The 19,127-nt window shown below is 53.0% G+C and overlaps 3 protein-coding genes and 1 long non-coding RNA gene across 5 annotated transcripts; 1 reads left to right on the top strand and 3 right to left on the bottom strand.

The window, feature by feature from the left end:
- Positions 1-523: 523 nt before the first annotated feature.
- Positions 524-1,387, bottom strand: LOC122168011 (homeobox protein Hox-A7-like). Its single transcript, XM_042833035.1, has one exon. The coding sequence runs from the start codon at positions 1,272-1,274 to the stop codon at positions 723-725; it is 552 nt and encodes a 183-aa protein (XP_042688969.1). The 5' UTR covers positions 1,275-1,387; the 3' UTR covers positions 524-722.
- Positions 1,388-6,875: 5,488 nt separating this feature from the next.
- HOXA9 (homeobox A9) lies at positions 6,876-10,787 on the bottom strand. Its single transcript, XM_042832999.1, has 2 exons — positions 9,335-10,787; positions 6,876-8,388 (listed from the first exon to the last, which is right to left on the bottom strand). Exons 1-2 carry the CDS (start codon positions 9,876-9,878, stop codon positions 8,150-8,152), a joined length of 783 nt encoding a protein of 260 aa, XP_042688933.1. The 5' UTR covers positions 9,879-10,787; the 3' UTR covers positions 6,876-8,149.
- A 3,312-nt stretch (positions 10,788-14,099) lies between these two features.
- LOC122167994 lies at positions 14,100-16,192 on the top strand. 2 transcript variants are annotated; one of them, XR_006171140.1, is made up of 5 exons: positions 14,100-14,367; positions 14,462-14,524; positions 14,617-14,759; positions 15,343-15,488; positions 15,936-16,192. It is a non-coding gene; the product is annotated as an uncharacterized LOC122167994 (long non-coding RNA). The 2 variants fall into 2 exon arrangements; XR_006171139.1 differs by having other exon boundaries at positions 14,101-14,524.
- On the bottom strand, positions 14,889-19,113 carry HOXA10 (homeobox A10). The gene is made up of 2 exons (XM_042832987.1): positions 17,769-19,113; positions 14,889-16,432 (listed from the first exon to the last, which is right to left on the bottom strand). The coding sequence occupies exons 1-2, from the start codon at positions 18,586-18,588 to the stop codon at positions 16,158-16,160; spliced, it is 1,095 nt and encodes a 364-aa protein (XP_042688921.1). The 5' UTR covers positions 18,589-19,113; the 3' UTR covers positions 14,889-16,157.
- Between the last annotated feature and the right edge of the window lie 14 nt (positions 19,114-19,127).

Raw genomic sequence — 19,127 nt, 5'->3', positions numbered from 1 at the left:
ACTCAACCCTCCCCCCCATACACACACACTTTGTCCTAACAAAGACATTTCAGCGACACGACCTGTCCTGCTCGGGCAAAGCAAAAATTAAGTTGCTCGAGACATAGAAAAAGTGGAGAGAAAGCATTCAGGAGAGGAGGTGGAGGAGGAAATTGCTTTTGGGAGGAGGAACTTTTCCCCGGGCGATATATTTCCCTAAAACCTTCCAGGCTTTTGCGTTTCGCAAGGGGAAATAAAAATCTGGAAGGCCGGGCAGTATTTATTTTATTTTAATGTCTGGGGCTCCCTGCACACACACACACACACACACACACCCCGCTCCCCTACCCCGCCCGGATCGTAAACAATACCCCGCGTTCAGCCCCAGAAGCGAGCTCTCGCTTTTCACACACTCTCGCCCCCAGCCCCCCCCGGCTCCCTCCCCTCCCTCCGCTTTCCTGTTCAGTCCGTTTCTATAGATTCTTATCTCCGCGGAGGGGGCAGGGGGGGAACGCGGCGCGGCGCGGCCCTGCGGAGCCCCGGCACAGCCGATCCCGCTCCCGGGTTCCCCTTCCCCCCCCGGGCGGAGCTTTTCTGCCCGACTTCGGCGGAGGGCAATGGGGACGCTCACCCGAGGGGGCTCTGCGAGCACGCAGCCAACTCTCCGCATTTCTGCAGCAAAAAGCGCGAATAAACTCAATGCTAAAATTCCATAGCAAATGGAGTTAAATAAATTTACGAGGCTAGAACCCATTAATTGGGCAATAAAAAGTTTTATGATACTCATTTACATACAATGCCACGGGCTTTCTACGCAATGGCGCCTCGGCTATAATTAAAACCATCAAGGCTGTGCTGACAGTAATTTTGGCGACACGCTTTGCCTGGCTGCCACAGCTCCAGCCCCGCTCGCCCCTACCTGAAGACCTCATCCAGGGGTATATCCGGAAATTAGCCTCAGCCTGGTTGTGCAGGTTGCTTTCCTCCGCTTTCTCACAGCTGGGTTTGGTTAGGTCATTGCAGAGGACGGGAATGTTCTGATCAAAAGAGGAACAATGCAGGTTGTAGGCATCAGAGCCCAGGCTGTATCCGGAAGAGAACGGGCTTTGATATATGGTACTGTTCACATTGTACAAGCCGGGCATGGAGGAGGCAAAGGCACCCGCGCCTGGTCCATAGCCGCTTCTCTGGGAGTTGCTTGCAAAGGAGCAAGAAGTAGGCTCAGCATTTTGGAAAAGAGAAGCCCCCGCCGTATATTTGCTAAAAAGCGCATTCACATAATACGAAGAGCTCATAATTTTGACCTGTGATTTGTTGTCCGGCAGGCTTCAGTGTCGGTTTTACGAGGTAGCGTGATATATGATAACATTACACCCCCAGATTTACACCAAACCCCATTTTCTTTTGGACTGAGCTGCCTCCAGCACGTGACCGGTCATATGACGCCGCCCGCCAATCCCCGCCCGCCTCACAGGTGGTGCCGGCCGCGGCCCGCCGGTGCCCGGCCATGGACGGGGCCGCCGGGGCCGCCGCCACCGCCCCGCGCCGTCCAGCCGCCTCCCCTCCGCCCCCCGACGGCACCGCCGCCTCCGCCGAGCGGGGGGGGGGACCCTGGTCCCGCTCCGCGGAACCGCTCGGCGGCGACGGCGGAGGGAGGGGGAAACGGGGGGGGCGGGCACCATGTGGTCCTCGTTAGACGGGGCGGGGGGACGGGGAGGGGGGCCAAAGGGGAGAACGTTGAAAACAAAACAACTTGAAAGAAGTGAAAGCTCTCGTTATTGTTATTATTGTCCGTGCTGCAAGCACGCAGAGGGGTCACTGGTATGCGGGGAGGGGGTTTGGGGCGCACTCGGCTACGGGGCACAACCGACCCCGTCCCGCCACTGCGGTTCCCGGAGCCCGAACCTAGCATAGGGGTGCGCGGAGCTCTCCGCGAGTCGGCCCGGCCCTCCTCCCCTGGTAGAAAGGAAAATACCACCGCCCCCCGAATAAAGGCAGCGTACAACGTGCGGTTGAGGGAGCGTTCAACTTTCTGAGCGCCTTAAGCAGAAAGAAAACAATACGTTGCACTCAAGGAGCCGCCTGCAAATGTCTTCTGCCCTGAGCCTTATTTATTATTGTTATTTATATATTTTTCCCAGCACCCCTTTTACCTTTCCGTTGTACATACCTTACGGCCCCGTTCTTCTCAGCTCGAGGGGAACGCAGCCGGTTTTCTAAACCCCGGCTCCCCAACAATGCGAATGGCTCTGCATTGAGGATGCTGCACCGTGCCCTTCCTTTAAACGGATCGTAAAATGAGTTTCCTTCCCTCAGACAGGGAGTCCTGGTAAAGACAGCTTTTACTGCCTGCCTGTATTGCACATCATAAACTGGAAGGAGCACAATGGAATTGCCCCGGAAATTCTCCTTTCAATTATAGTTTGGTGCCCCGTGTACAAAGACTTTCTCACCACTTAAAATTGTTCTTGGCGATATTTCGCACGGACCCTAAACTTTCCGTTTTGTAAACGTGGAACACCCTCTTCCCTCCGCACACCTCCACGCTCCCCCTTGGGGAGCCTTTATGCGCGGTTATTGCAGCCCCATGAATACAGGTTTCTGACAGAAGCGAGTAAATTCTTAGAGCGAGGTCCCCGAGATATTGCAGCCTCAGAGCATGCAAATGTGGCGGCTGCTCCTAGAGATGTGCCAAGCGCCAGGCACGTGAAAACGCGGCTGATACTCGGAGGCGCTGGGGAGAATCTGGAGAAAAGGGCTCTGCTCTAGTTTATTCCGATTTTGGCAATATCGCTGCGGTCGATGTGGGAACATTCCGGCAGAAGAGGCTGCCGGAGGGGAAGAAAGGCCCAAGAAGTTAAACGAACGCGAAGCAAACAAGACGACGACTCGGAAGATCAAAGAAGCTGAAGTAGATGACATTAGACCAATAAACTGCTCCTCTGGTGACAACATACCAAGACGCGAAGAGAAAGAAACGGCAAACTTAGCCATGTCTAGACTCTAATATTGATAACGTCGAAGCGAACGGCGGGGCTGGGCGCGTGTATTTCGGGTTCCGCGTGTCTGCAAAATAAGCGCTGCGATGCCGTTAGCTTTGCGGGGGTGTGTTGTGACCACCGCCTTTTCTTTTATTTTGCTAGCAGCTTTTTATCTGCCAACCCACAAATAATAATAAAAACAACGTCAAAATGCCTCCCGCCAAACAAATCGTCGAAGCAGCTCCGAATTGGCCCCCACCGCCTTATGTGCGCGCCCACCCCCCGCGTATTCGCCCAACGCCGGCACGGCGCTGCTCGGAAATAGCCCCGAAATGTCTCATTCTGTCGCATGCAAACAACCTCGGACACAGCAGCCTGCAAAACGTATTCAAATGTGTATATATATGTCTATATATTACAGTCGAGGAAATAGCGAGCGAGCTGAGATTGCGAGGTTTCCGTCACCGCAGTCTTCTCACACGCTTTAAAAATAATCCTCCAGGCGGCATTCACTGCATTTATTCTTTACGTGGGAGAACCGGGGGTGCCTCACTGTGCGTCCCGAGCTTTTCCGGGAAGTCAAAGGTAGCGATTAAACGGTGCTCAGAAGTTACGCGCGACCTGGGAGCACTGCCCTGTTATGGCTCATGTGACGAGAGGGATAGCGATGTGCTTCGCACTAGAGAGGATTTTTGTTGTTTTAGAATCCCGCCGTAATTTATCCCCGATTATAATGGAGCGCGCTGTGCCACGTTATTACTTCTCATGACGACGCATAAACACTTCTTAATTTCGGTGCAGTTTTACTGCCCTCGGAAAAAAAAGAAAAAAAAAAAAAAAAGGAATTAATCATAACAAGTTTAACAACGCCTTTGTAGACAAACATTTGATAAGAAGGCTCTTATTAGAAAGCGGGGAGTGGCTGCTGCTCTCCATCCCTAGAAAGAATTAAATCTTTACAACGGGGTGGGGAAAAAATAGCACAGAGCGCGCATTCCTTTCCGATGCTGAATTTCGATGTTAAGATATTGGCTTTGATTTAAGGAAATGTAAATAAAACGCAGAGAAAGCGGTTCTGTTACACAGCGCTGTTCAGTTTTTTTTTTTTTTTCTTTCTCTTGTCTGACTCTAAGTTGAAAAATACAACGATCTTCTAGCAGAGCATATTTTGTGCTTCCTTCCCTCCCATTTCTGTTTTCTCTCCAATTACTTTCCCCCCTTTCTTTCGGCAACATGTGAACACGAGCTACCATTCCCCACTACTTCTCATTCCAAAGACCGAAAGCCAACAAAAGCAAAACGGAGAAAAATACGAAAACGAGAGGAGGAAATCAGAGTAGCGGGCCAGAAGAAGTTAGGAGTGACTTTGAGACGCGTCAAGTTTGCGGAGTACCCGACTGTTAGCATCTGTGCGATGGAAGTACAGCGGGTCGCACGGAGCGGGAATTGCCGAGGACGCAGGCAGAGTTTTATTTGTACCAGAGACAGATGTTGGAAATTTCCCTTCTCCAGTAAATAATTTTCCAATTAAAGCTCCACAGCGCTGCTTCTCCCGTCTTTGCCACGCTCTCCGAGGGCTGCCCTTGCCCACCGCATGCCCCGGGCAGGGCCGGCTGGAGCCGGGAGCACCCCGATTCCCCCTGCTCTGTCCCAGCGCTGCTGTCCCCGCATTTTCTGTATATGTCATTCCTCACCTGGAAAACGGGAGGATTTGAGCGGGACGAGGGTTGGGGAAGGAGGGGACGGGCTCGCAGCTCTGTGCCGCGGCTTTGTCAGCTGACAGGGAGCGTGGTGGGTGCTTTGAGAATAATAACGCGGGACGCGGTGAGGAGCGAGCTTTTGCTGCGGCCACATATTGATGCTACCCGCACTGTGCCTTAATGGCTCAGTGAGCCGGGGATAAGGAGAAGGAAAGGAAAAAAATAAAAATAAAGAAGAAGAAGAAATTGATTTTAAAAGAAGAGAGATAGAGAGAGGGAGAGAGAGAGCAGAAAATAGTGGGGGAAAAAAAAAAAAAAGAACTCGGCCTTTGTTGACGCGCAGCCCGTAGCTCCGGCCCGCGTTCTGCACCCACACCGTCGACATTTTAGGCGCTGGCGGGAGGCGACCGAGCGCTTGATGGCGGGCGGCTGCTCTTTCGCGGGCTCACAGCGCCACCTGCCGGCGAGCCGGCGCGCCGCCAGCCCGCCTCGCCCCGCGGAACTGCACCGCGCAGGCGGCCCCGCTCCGGCCGCGCCCCGCAGCTCCGCGTCCGCGTCCGCGCCTGGCCCAGCCCGGCCAGGGGGGAGGCTCATAAAGGCTGTTATTTCCGCTCGCTCGCTTTATCTAAAACAGCCAGACAAAACAAATGAAAAGGCTTTTGTAGAAAATCTTAATTGTGGCTGGACAGTTGTAAACTCATTAAGGGCCGAATTCCAGACAGTTTGCAGACCCGTCATTTATTACACACTCTTAATGCTGATTCTTTGAAGTTGCCTCTGTCTGCAACAACAGAGGGCGTCCCAGCATCCCAAACACCGGCTCGGGGCTCAATTAGGGGTTTTTTTGTGTGTGCACGCCAGAACGAGCTCCTTTCACTAATTAGAACTCATCAAATCTTACCCCGGATTTCTTTTATTATTATTATTTTTATTTTTTTTCAAGGTGAAGCCGACAGCGTTTTCCCCCCGCAGTTCTGCACATCTGTACGCTCCGTGCCGGCTCCCTACATTCTGCCTTTCGCCCTGCAGCGTTTTACACCCCATAAACGGTTACAGCAGTCATTTTCTTTTATTGCGCTGCACGGCTCTGAATTTTCCTAACAACAACTTCTGCCAAAGACCACGAGTGCGCTCTGTCTTATTTGGCTCTCGGTACATATCTGTGCGATGGATACGCGGTAGCGGAGCGGGCTCCGCTCCCACCCTGTCGGGGTGTCGGGGCGCGCAGAGCCGCCCTCGAGGAAATATGTCCGCCCCAACGCGGCTGCAGCGCAGCGCTCGCAGACTCCGCGATTTCTTTTGTTGCAGAGCCCGGTTTGGCTCGGGGCGGCGGGGGAGGGGTGGACGAGAGGGGGGGGCGCAGAAATCTCCCGCTCCGAAGAATCTCTTTTCTCCCTTCTGTTGTTGCTGTACAGGAATAATCGGATTTTGCCTTCCCTGCTCCAGCCCTGCTCTTTCCCTCGACTGAACCAGCGAGTAAAATTGACACCATAAATTCTACCATAATTGTCAGTAAAATTTTATCTCTCTCTGTCTCTCTATATACATACATAATCTGCGGCGCTAGTAAAATGCATCGGGTTGTTTTTATTTGCCACGGGACATTTAAAAAAGGAAAAAAAAAAAAAAAAATCCCCTACTCGGAGGCGAAGGGAGAAAGAAATGGGGGACATTCTCAATACCATATTTTTGCACGGGCGATTATCTCCAGAAGGGGATTTAGAATGGGCTCGGAGCGCGGGTTCCTTCCCCAGCTCGCTGCAGCACGCCGAGCTCCGGGCGCGTTATCGAGGAGCAATGAAGCGGCCCGGTCTAAATGTCGCCGTCTGCACCGATTTATGTGACGGCCCGCTCCGAGGAGAGCTGCACGTTTCGGGTCGGTCCGCACCAACCCCCGCCCCGCCGTAGAAATGGAATAAAATCGCCTTAACGTGAGCGGGAGCCCCCGCTCCTCTTTGCAGGAGCTGCCGATCTCCATCGCTAAGCGCCGGCTTCCGAAGCGGTGTCCGGGAGGGGGGAGCTGGGCCTCACCCCCTCGGGGAACTAAAGGCATTCCGGACCCATTTAGAGCCAAAAACAGCCCCGTTTTTCCCGTGCTGGGGCTCTGCGTTTGCAGAAGAGCACACAAGAAGCCCCACCTCGGCTTTCAGCCCCGCCACATCCGCTGGGGACTTCGGGTGGAACTCCTGCTTAAGAACCTTAAAACATCACGGAATAGAAAAGAATCAATATATTTTATTTGGCAAAAAGTTAAATATCATTTCAACACAACGATTTGGTCAGTAGGCCATGAGGTAACTATTTCAAAATAGACAGTGTACGTTCTGCATCAACATCACTTCCCGGATTTATTATTACTATGATTTTTTTTTTTTTTTAATAAGCGATACAAATTTACAATAACCAAATGTAGGTTTTTATAGCGTATAATTTATTATCAATAAAATTAACCTTCATTACAACAACCATCAAATCATTCGATTAAAATTAAAACGTAAACCATAGGTAGTTACCCTTTCACATATACGTATAGCTCCGAAATCTGCTAACTGCTCACTGGTGCAAAAACAATATTAAGCTAGTCTGCCTAGTTACTTTTTCATATATAGATCATATATACAACTGACACAGACAGTACGATATATATATCAACTGTGCATACTAAAACGACTCGTTTCCATGTATTTTGAGAACCGCCATTCCCAGACATCCCGGACAAACTTTTTTTTCTACTTTTGTGTGTGTGTTTAAATTGGGATATATATATATATAATATATATTTTACAATCAAAGGTTAACTGTCTAATTATACAGAAAAGACTTAATACGCTACAGAGCTATACTCTATGCCATTTTTATAATAAACAACCTGAGTTCAAATTGAATTCTAGCTTACACAATTACATCCGGTACAGCACCCAAGCACATAAATTGAGTCACAAACATAATTACCACAATAAAACACAGTGTTCAAGTATTAGAGCAGAGATCTCTCTGCCGCGCAAAGAGCGAATAAAATTAACTACGTTGACTAAACTATACAGTCCGTAAATAGTTGTGCATTATGAAAAGGTAGTTTTTACTCGTTGTTCTATTTTTTTTTTCCTTTTTCCTTCTTTTTTTTTTCTTTTTTTTCCTCTTTTTCTTAAGTGAAGAAACAGGTAGATTTATACAAGCTAGCTCAACAGCCGTTTCGTGCTAATGCCCCCTTTTTCTTTCCTATTAGAAAATGAAAAGTCTTACTGTACCTCTCCTGGCAACTGGCCTCTCCATGCTACTGTGACAAGCAAGGTACAATCGTAATCAGAATTTGCCTTGGAAAAACAATTGAGGCCTGGACCCAGACGCATTGCATGGCAGGGCTCGAGGGGAGGGTTTTGTTGGTGTTGTTTTTATTTTTTTGTTGTTGTTTGCTTTTTTGTTGTTGTTTTTGTTTTACTTTATGCTTTTTTTATTATTATTTTTTTCCATTTAACCTGCGTATCTCCATCATTCATCCTTTGCTCGGTCTTTGTTGATTTTCTTCATTTTCATCCTCCTGTTCTGAAACCAGATTTTCACTTGTCTCTCGGTGAGGTTGAGGAGCCTGGCCACCTCGTACCTGCGGTCCCTGGTGAGATACATATTGAACAGAAACTCCTTCTCCAGTTCCAGCGTCTGGTGCTTGGTGTAAGGGCAGCGCTTTTTCCGGGTGGACCTCGCGTGGAGCCAGTTAGCAGCAGGGTTATCTGCGGGGGGAGCGAGAGGAGAAGTTGAGGCTCAGGGGGGTGTCTTGTGGGTGTGGGGGGGGTCCTGGTGTCGGGGTGCCCCTCGTCTCCGCGGTGGGCACGGAGCACCCACATCCCCACTCACGGGAGGGGTCACGGAGACCCCTGAGAGGCAGAGCCACGCCGCCCCCGCCTCCCTTAGCTTTTTTTTTAGTTGTTTGTAGGATGCAGTTTGAAAACACCCGTCCTCCTGCTCTCTGCTGGCTGCCTCCTTCCTTCCTGCCCTCCCCGCAGCCTCTCCGAGTGCCAGCCCGGCCGGAGCGGCAGCTCGTCTGAATTGGTTCTCTGTTACAATTCACCCTTCTCCCGTGCCATCGCTGGCAGGACTCGGGGAGCTGACGAGCCGGCCCACGGCCGTCGTCATTACAGCCCCTGCAGCTCCGGGCCCTTATTTGCACGGCGTTATTAACAGGAGCAGCTCCGTTCCGCGGCCCCGCGGCGCCCAGCGCGGGCATTTCCGCCGGGAGGCGGAGGGGGAGGAGGGCACCGCGCAACGGCGAGGTTCCGGCTGCCGGCCCTGAGCTGCCCCCCTCCCCCCCCCCCCCCTTCCCACGGCCCCGCAGCTCACATTCACATCCAATGCTTCTCGGGCACCCGCTCCGTGTGTGCTGCGGGAGGATGCGAGTATGTCCTGCGAAGTTGGCTGGGGTGGCCGGGGGAGGGGGGGCGGGGAAGGCGGGAGAGATGGGATTTTTTTTTCCAATTATTTTATTTTATTTTATTTCAAGTCGCAGCCGCACAGAGGGTTTTTGTTCTCCCCTCGGCCCGTAGAGCCGCAGCCGTCCCGGATCCCGGCAGAGCCCGCGAGGGGCAGCGCGGATCTCAGCCCCCGGTGCCCGGGCAGCGCGGAGCCCCGCACCGCGCCTCCTCCCCGGCCCCAAACGCGCCTCCCCGCAGCCCCACTTACTTGGATCAATGTGTGGTTTCTCTCCGTTTGCCTCACTTTCTCCATTGTTTTCAGAGAATGCGCCTTCGTGGCTTTGCTTATCCCTATCAACTGGAGGAGAACCACAAGCATAATCAGACAGAGACAAAGTGTGAGTGTCAAACGTGGTACAGTCACCCCTTCTGGCCGCCAGCGGTTCAGGTTTAATGCCGTAATGCCTGCTGGTAGGTAACCCGGGGAAGGACAAGGAGCCCGGCACAGGCTCGAGCCACGAACGCATGTACCTGCCGTCGGGCGGTGCCACGGGCGCCTGGTGGTGCGCGTAGGGGTGGTACACGGCGGGGACGCCGCTGGCGCCGGCGGGGTGCGCGGGGCTCCAGGGGGGGCCGAAGACGGGCGCCTTGGGCTGGAAGCTGCAGGGGGTCAGCTCGGGGTGCTCGGCCAGCGCCGGGCGCGGCGGCGGCCCCAGCGGCGCGGGGGCGTAGCGGGGGGCCGCCAGCTCGTCCCCCTCCGGCACCAGGAAGGAGTCCACGTAGTAGTTGCTGAGGGTCCCGGGGGCCGACATGGCGCGGCGAGGCGCGGGCGCCCGACCCGCCGCAATTCGGGGCTGCGGCTTTCACGTAACAACTTGGTGCTGGCGGAGAAGTAGAGTCAGTAATAAGTTGGGGGCAGCCCGGGCGCCCATTGGCTGCCCCGGTCACGTGGCGGGGGAACAGAACAATAAAGTATAAATCAGTCCGCGGGCTATTAATGGGTCAGTGTTTTCCAGCCATCATTTTTATAGCGAGGCCATATGTTTTTATGCAAAGGGATATTTGAGTTATACGGCGGAGTTTGTTTTAATTGCGGCCAACTGAGATTAAAAGATCGGATTCCGCATTACGGCCCCCCCCTTCCCTTTCTTTCTCTCCTCTTCCTCTCTTCGTCCCCCTCTCTCCTTTTTATTTTTTTTTTTTCGTTTAAGCGGACTATTTTATACCGTAATTAATCATCCCATCAGTGAGTCGCGTTCCCTTAAAAAAAAAAAAAAAAAAAAAGGCACAAAAAAACCCACCAAACCCTTTTGGTCGGAGACCTTCACATAAAATTATACAACAATCGAAGCAATAAAAAGAAGCAAAATAGCAGTTGCGGCGTACTGTATTTAAATACATATTTATTATATTTCATAAGGAGTTATTGTTTCGGGAGCCACGGGGTTGTTATGAAGTCAGTAACTATGAGCGCGCTCATTTGCATCGCTGTGTTTCACAGCAGTAAAAATTTACGAGTGCTCGGAAAGGTTAAATTATACCATTGTGTTTCGTTTGGGAGCTCCCTGTAAATAATCCCGTTCCGTTCCGCGCTAAGCGGGACCGGCAACGAAAAGTCAAACCCGACGCATCCCACGGCCGGAGCCGCTCCGAAGGGCCGTAAGAAGACCCGGGCAGGACCGGGATTTCGGCCCCCTCGGGCCGGACTGAGCGCGGCAGTGACCGAAGCTCCCTCCTCGCCCGGCCCTGCCCTTGGACCCCCCCCCCGGCAGAGGGGCCGCCGGGAGCCGGGCAGCGGCGGGCAGCGGCGTCGATTTATTCTTAACTATGCAGCCCAGCGGGGGGGGGGGGGGGGGGGGGGAGGAAGGGGAGAAAAAGCGCCGTGTGCCCGCTGCAGTAAGGCACCGCGCTCGGAGGGGAGGATGTAAAAGGGGCTCTCGCTTTCGGCCGCCCCGCGCCCCGCGGAACAGAGAGAAGTTATTGATTTGGCAGCAGGACGCGCTCTAGAAACCGAGCAGAGGGTTACGGTCCTCCGCGGAAGGAGGGGAGGGAGAGGGGGAAAGCAAGGCGCGGCCAGATCCAAGGCCAGTGTTAGGGATTAAACGGGGATGCGCTGCGCGCCCGCGCCACCGCCGGTCCCCGTCCCTCCGGCGGACGCGCAGTGCTGCGGTGTGCAGGGGGAGCCCCGAAATCCCCGTAGGAGCCTCGGGGTGCTCGGGGTGTGCTGTGCTGAAAGCAGAGCCCCCTGAACGGAAGGGAAGGCCGAGTGAGAATTAAAATCACATGTAAATATCGTGCGTGCAAAAGTGTGGTTCTAATTAGTTTTACATGGCTGTGTGGGCCGCTTCTCTCCCTCTCTCTCCCCTCTCTGTTTCTCGCTTTTTCTTTTCATGTCCTCCCAACAGTTTAGTCAGAAATCGCGCGGAGATCCCATTTTAACGACGCTCTCTCCCCATTCACGATTACAAAGGCCCATAATGAAACTATTATCCCCTATTAGAGTTAGAAAATTATAAAACACTTACGGGATCCCCGCAAAAGGGGAGCCCGTTAGTTTCGAACAATTCAAAAAATGTACATAAAGGTCTCCTCCGCTACTTTTTGTGGCCGTTGTATAGACGCGCTGTAATAGCGAAAAATAATTGTATTTCTTTCCTGGAAAGACGGAACTCGACGTCATTTATATTTATTATTAAGAGTCAGCTGTGGTGAAATGTGATTGTAGAACTTCCTTTTTCCATTCAGAAAAAAATAATCTTAGCTGCAGGAGTCCTGGATGTTTATATTCGAATTTGGGTTCTCAACTTGTGGCGGGTTTCAATTTTTTTGGTTCCTCACCAAAAATAATAGCAAATGAATAACAATAACAATAACGTTTAAAAGAACGCGTCTGCATTTTTATTTCCCTGTAAAATTCGGAACGCGTTCGCTGCCAACACCCGAGCGGCAGGAGAGGTTGTGCGGAAAGCGCGAGTTAAAATATGGCAAATAATTACAGGCGTTTTTCACGCGGTCACAGCGCTGCTGATAGCGCTCGAGCGCTCGCCTCCCTTTTCGACCTTTTAGGCTCAGTTTTCCCCAAAGTACGTTTTTCATACGAGCCACGAGAGCTCGTGGGAGGCTGCACCGGTTTCGTACCGTTTACCTTGCCGGTTACTGCGGGATTTGGGGCAGCAGATCCCGGGAAAGACCGACCGGCCATCCCACCGCGGTACGAAATCGGAATTTCCAGGCACGAAGCACCGTTCTCGTGGCCGAATAAAACCCTTCCCGGCCTCCATCCCGGCACAGCGAAACCCGGCGCTCCCATCCCTCTTGCTGAGGCAGGAAGCACGCCTCTGCGAGGGGCAGAGCTCCGCAGCCGCGGGCTTTGCGCGGATTTTGCGCTGGAATGCCGTCTCGCCTTTTCCTGCCGCTGTGAACGATTCGGACGGAACCCACCGGCGCGGAGCGGTGCTTTGGCACAGCGGGCGGAAAGAATGACTCAGAGTTTGGGGGAAGCTGTCCAAAAGCGGAGCGATGTGAATCCAAAGAGATATAAAGCACAGAGGAAAAGCTGTGCGTGAAGGCTACAGAGGCACGCACACACTGTAAATACACCGTCGGTATGTACACAGAACAGGGCAGCCCGACAGCAGCACGGTGCTCACAAGCAGACACGAGCAGTGCTGTCGGACTGCGGTGTACACATCTGCTCCTGGCCCGGCCGAGGCGTCTCCCGCGAAGATCCAGCTAGGGTAGGTCTGCCTCAAATCCGCTATCTAACCGCTCTCTGTTTCTGCAGCCCCGTCTGGAGCTTCAGAAAAAAAAAGTTTTTCCTTCTCTTTGAGCAGAAATAATTGATCGGTCATTTAGGGGAAAAAAAAAAAAAAAATAGGGGGGGGGGAGAGAGAAGGAAAAAAAAAATAGAAAGCCAAACCCAACCCCACAGGAATGCCTTTCCCTGCCCGTTCCCGTGCCCGCCTTTCCGCTGCGGGGCAGCCGGTTCGGAGCGCGCTGGCTGCCCTGTGCTGCGGGCGCAGAGCCCGGCGTGAGGCCGCCCCCGCCGAGGGCGCCGCGGACACAAAAGGCTGCGGGCGCGGCGCGGAGGAGCGGCGGCGGCGGGCCCGGAGAGGTCGCTGTTGCCCGTTCCGCCGCCGAGGAGAGCGGCTCCGGGCACGCTGCAATCGTGATCGTAACCGAGGCCTTGTGGGCCGCGTGGCGATGAGCCCGGGGGAGTGGGCCCGACGTCGAGGGCTCGGGGTACCGAGGTCACCCCTCGGGAACCGCGTGGACGAGAGCGGGCTCGGCGGGGCGGGCGGCCCGGAGCCCCGTGTGTCGGTACGCCCCTGGAAAAGGGGCTGCCCGGCTCCGTCTCTCCCCTCCCCCGGGCGGCCGAGAGCTTTTCGTCCTCCGTTTTTGAATAAATCCAGACGGAAAAAAAATATAAGCGCTCCCCGCCCTCGCCCCCCTTCCGATCCCTCCGCCGGAGCTCTACCCACGCCGAGCGGAATGCAAAAACGCACCTGACCTTGAATGCAGCCTACGAGAGATATGAAAATCCCGCAAGCAGGCAGGGACTCGCTTAGGAGCTAGCTAACCTTGAAGAACTTGTCAAGCTTCCCCCCTCGGCTGCCGTGTTTATCTGAGGAATCAGAGGAGCCTCCGTTGCAGATGGAGAACAATGGCATTGGGACTTGACGCCTACAGATAACTTCGGCGCTAAGATTTCTTCGGGCACAAAGGACCCTCGCACCAAGCATACCTGGTGATGATATCAGCTGAAGTAATTAAGGCAGTTTCGTGCTGTAGAGAGAAAGGTGGAGCCCCAACAACATGAAACTACCTAAACCACAGAGCAGTTCTCAGGCGCTAATAGTTACTTTCCCCATAGCCGTGGTCTTTAACTCAAGGATCCCGCTACGGAAATAAAACCAGAAACGTGACCCCGCAGTCCCTCTCGCCCCCCACGCACCCCGCCGGGCCCCCCGCGCCCCCCAGCCGGGTTCAGGGAAACAGAGGAAAAGCATCGGCGCGCCGCCCCCCCCCCCAGGGCGGCTTTCGCCTCTCCATGCAGATGGGAAGGCCGTCCGCTGCGATGTTACATCATAAAAAGCTAACGGCTCCCTCTAAGCCCGGGTTCAAAGTCTCTCCCCCTCCTCCCAGCACACACATACCCGGGAAGAAAGCTGGAGCTGTCGCTCCTCTGCCAGCCCTCGTTGTGCCTTCCCTTTGTGCGAGCTCCCGCTAGCTAAGCATGCAGCGAAGGAGGGAGGATGCAAAGGCGGCCCGGGGGGAATAAGCGCTCCCGCATGCAGCCAGGTAGGGAACGGCCCTGTCCGAGGGGGCCCGGTGACACGGAGGCGGCTCTCACCTCCCCCCTCCCCATGCGCTCACCTTCACGGTTTCTTCCGAGCCCTGAGATAAAGCTACGGTTTGTCACCGTCCTCGGCAGCTAAAGATCTCTGCACCCTCGAAGGTGTGTGATTAAAAGGGGGTGGGGGTGGGGGGGTGGGTGAGAAAATAAAAATCTCTTCCCTACCCTCAAGAAATTGTAATTTGCTTCCTCAGTCTGTGCAGCTCCTCAGTCAACTGAAACCACTCGTTCAAGACAGCAACAATCCAGATATACTAGCAAGTCATAAAACTGAACAAAAGCCGACAAACCTTAGAGCACCATCGCTATATGGCCCAGACAAATTACGACCGTCTAGGTAATATTTAAATAGATTCCTAAAGTAATTGCAGGGGGTTTAGGCAACTATTCCTGTTGTAAAAGTTCTCGAAGACATAAAGTAGAACCTGAGGATAAACAGTCACAAAAAGAGGTAAAATTAAAAGGATTCATTCCACTTTTTTTATTCTTCTATGAGAACATAAACATCGTCTTTTTCACGCACAGCAGCATTACAATATTAATTTATTCCGATTTAAGGTAAGAACTAGATATAGCTAGAACTAACATTTATAATAACGATAGAATGCATTTGCTTAAAACGGTATCGGCGTTTTAATAATAATAGACATTTATACATATCTGTATTTATAGTTTTTCCCCTTCTTTCTTTCTCCTTTTTAAAATCTTTTTCTAATCTTTTTCACCTATAAGCTTGACCCTTTGATGCACGTAACTTCACAGTATAAAGGAAGACGGACGAACTCTCCCTCGCTATCTCAGGCTCTGGCTCAGAAAGTCCTTTTGATGTTCAGGATGTACACTTTGCAGTGAAATTAGTGAGGAAAAATTTACGGTTTTTTTTTTTTTTTTTTTTTTTTTTTTTTTTTTTCTCTCTCAAGGGGGAATCGTTGTGTGCTTATCCCGTGCTACCAACGGTAACGCTATTTATCGACCAAAAAAAAAAAAAAATCACTAATTCCACATCTTTAAGCAAAACTACATTACGTAAATATCTACAACCAGAAAGAGAGAGAGAAATTCAGAGGTAAGTGTCATAATTTAGTCCATGAGCGAGACGAACTTTTTTTTTTATATATCTTTAAAGAGAAGAGATTTCATTTTCCTGGCCAATTTCAAAGCCGTAATATTGACTTTCAAGGTAAAGAACAAAAAATTGCTCTTAACGCTAGTTCCCATGAAGTCCTTTTAAAGGATGCCTGCATTTCATTATTGCAAGTCCTGCTTTGGGAAGGATAAAGGGGGAGGGGGGAGACAGGGAAAACAGAGAGAGAAAAAGCTGAGCTCCCAATATATAGAAATATGGCACGGCTTAAATAATTCATTCCGAAGCTACTTACAGACCGAGTTACACCGCCTATATTTTAAAAGAATGCGCCTTTACTTTTCGGAGAGACATGGGGTTGGGAGAAGGGGGGAGGGGGGGGGGGGTAATGTTTGCAGCTCCTGAAATCCTATTTCTGGGCTTTCAAAGCTTGAAAGAGCAAAGCGGGCCCGGGGAAGGCTGCAGGAACCGAGGAGGCTCACACATGGCCCTCAGCGTTAGCATGGCTTTCTTCCGCTCCCGAAGCAGCCATTAAGACTTTAAGGACATACTGAGAACGTCTAAAATCGTTAATCCATACAGGTGCGGATGACTACAGCCTAGGAAAATGATACTGGCTCTTTAAACCATAAAGATGTGTTTATAGGTTCATCAAGAGAAATTAAAGTTGGCTGTGAGCTCCCGAATCCTATTCTCTCTGTTCATTTTCTTCAGTTTCATTCTGCGGTTTTGAAACCAGATTTTAACTTGTCTGTCTGTGAGATGGACTGTGCGGCTGATCTCTAGGCGACGCTCACGAGTCAGGTACATATTGAACAGAAACTCCTTTTCCAGCTCGAGAGTTTGATGCTTGGTATAGGGGCACCGTTTCTTTCGGCCACTTTTTGCGGTTAGCCAGTTTGCTGCATTTTCTCCTTTTGAATTGCCTAGTTTTGAGAAAGTAAAAGAGGGACATTACCAGCGGGTAGGAAGCAAACAGCTGGGAGAGAGGGTGGAAAGCGTGTGTGGGTGTGTGCACATACAGGGGCTCGCTCCTCCAGTGCTGGGGTGTGGTGGCCTTCCGAAAGCTCCCGAGCGCTCTCCTAAAGGCCCTGGGGCTGCCACGGGGCAGTCTTTCCTCTGCTGGGATGCTCGGAGGGGAGTCCAGCTCCGACCCCCCGAAACGGGCTTCTCCCCGCTCCGACCCCGCCGTTCCTGGGGGGCGGCTCGGTGCGGAGCCTGAAGCCTTTCGGCCCTCCCGAGACACCTGCTTCCAAAAACAAAAGCCACCCGAAACGGGAGGATCTGAGCTTCGTAAGTGTGCTCTGGGGGCTGAAAACAAGGTGAGCTGCAGGGCCCTAGCCCCCTGCCTCCCGGGCTGCCTCGCCATGGCCTTTTGCTCTCCCACGAATCGGCGAAAGAAAAAAAAAAATAATAAAAGAAAGGGGGGGAAAAAATCACCCCCTTTCAGGGCGGGAAGTCCTATCGCTGGAACCGTATGGGAAAGAAGTAACACCGATCCCTCGATGGCTCGGAGTGGCTCGCAGGCGTGGGGCTGGCTCTCTAGGAGCTTTCCTTTGCTTGCCTTTCGTTTTGATCTTTAAATTATTTTTAATTATTCTCCAACGGGGCGCCTGAAGGAATAACAGGGCGTCTGAAATGCAGCCAGTGAGAAGTGCCTAGAAAGTCTGCGGCCCACGGAAGGGGAGCTAGGCTTTCGCCATGGGGACCGGAGAGGGAAATAAATAGGCGAATGAATAAATAACAACCCTGTTATCTAGTGTAGACGCTGAAGGATATTCGCTGTGCATTCATCAGTCTAATTTGATAGCAGTTCATAGATGGCACATTTCAGCGCGGCTGTTATTCCGAAAAGCATTCTGGATCGTAAAATATAACTTACCGCGTTAATAGGTTTATTTATTGGCACTGCCTATTGCTTATTTTGGATGCTATACAAACATCTCTGTTATCTGGTAGGCACCTTCCCATCGCAGGGGAAAGATTGAGCTCGTTTTTCTATACGTTTAAGCCGCACGCAGGCGAAAGTTGCCCAGAGCGGAGGCTCTCGAGGTTTTAAGCTATAGGACGGACGTTAATTTTTACGGCAACCCCGTGCCCGAATATTACAAAGTTCAGAAGGTCACCGCGAGCAGCGCTTCTTGGCAGCCCTGCGGGGCAGCCAGGATCCTCCTTTCGCGTCGTGACGCTCCTCGCCCGCGTTTCCTTTTTAATTACCGTTATCACCGCTTCCTAAGCCTCACCCCGCCGTGCTTCGCTTACCTACGGACTCCTTCTCGGGAGAGGCCTTGCTGCCCTCCGACGGCGCGGGGGAGAGCTCCTCGGCGGTGGACGACGAAGCGCGGGTCTCGTCCTCCCGCTGGGAGCCGCACGCCGAGGGGCTGGGGGAGCGCTCCTCGTCCTCCCTCCTGCCCGCCTCCGGCACGGGTGGCCCCGACGGCGGCGGCTGGAAGCGGCCGGGGGGCTGCGGAGCGAAGGGGGCCGCCCCGGCCGGCCCCGCGCCGTAGCCCTTGGAGGTGCCGTAAGCCTGGGAGAGGCGGAAGTAGCCCGGGACCGGCACCCCGGTGCCGTTGGCGGAGGGGCTGACCTCGGCGCTCAGCCGCGGGAAGGGAGCGAGGTCGGCGGCGGCCGAGCCTTTGGGGCATTTCTCTGAGTCATAGAGGCAGTAGGAGCTCTCCTCCTTAATGTTTTGAGCGAAGGAGCACGAGGTGGCCTGCTGGCTCTCCGGCTCTTCCATGCGACAGGAGCGGGGCGGGTCTAGCCACACTTCCATCCCCGACACGTAGGGGTGCGTGCTGGGGACCATGCTTTGCGAAGTACCTTCATTGCGTTTGCCCAGGACGGGGAACAGTCCGCAGCCCTGCAGCCCGTAGGACAGCTCGGATGCCTGTGGCAGGTAGAGCCCGCTGCCCGGGTAGTAGCCGCCTCCTCCTCCGCCTCCGCCTCCTGCTCCCGCCGCGTCCCCTCTGCCCGCGCTGATCAACGAGTCCACCAGGAAAGAGTTTGCAGCCGGGCTCTCGGAGCATGACATTGTCGTGGAATAATTTGGCGAAGGGAGCGGATAGCCCTTCCTGGCTGACATTTCTTGTGCAAAACATGCTGAATATGATTAGAGATACCCCCGCACCGCGGCGAACGCTTGCAGCCAATGGAAGCCCGGGCCTCCCCAGCAACCCCTCCCCGTCTGGTTTCGTATGCACCGAGCTTGCTCTCAGGTCGACCTCTGAATTTGGGATATGGATGGATATTAATGTGCGATATGGATTTCCAGCCACACGCACACGTGCGGAGCGGCGCGGCGGGGCAGGGCCGGAGCGGGGCAGGCGGCGGCTCCCGGATCTCTCCGCTCTGCCCCACGCACCGCTCTGCGCGGCGGTGTTTATGACACCCCGGCTGCGGCCGCGGCCAGATGAAGCTTTTATTATCGCTCCTCTCTCCCCGCGGTCGGGCTCTCCGGAAGCGATCCGTGCTCACCTCCCCAAGCAGCCCGTGTGTGTGTCACGAAATTAATAAAGCCGTGGCTCTCCCTGTGTTTTATGCTCAGGCTCTGCTCGTTTTATTTGATTCTCTCTTTTTTTCTTTTCTTTTCTTTTCTTTTCTTTTCTTTTCTTTTCTTTTCTT

Source organism: Centrocercus urophasianus, unplaced genomic scaffold (assembly GCF_019232065.1).
Source record: "Centrocercus urophasianus isolate 14NV4802_14NV808 unplaced genomic scaffold, USGS_Curo_1.0 seq_1094, whole genome shotgun sequence".
In the NCBI taxonomy this organism is placed as follows: Eukaryota; Metazoa; Chordata; class Aves; order Galliformes; family Phasianidae; genus Centrocercus; species Centrocercus urophasianus.
Note: the sequence above shows the minus strand (reverse complement) of the source record. Positions and strands in the feature narration are given on the sequence as shown.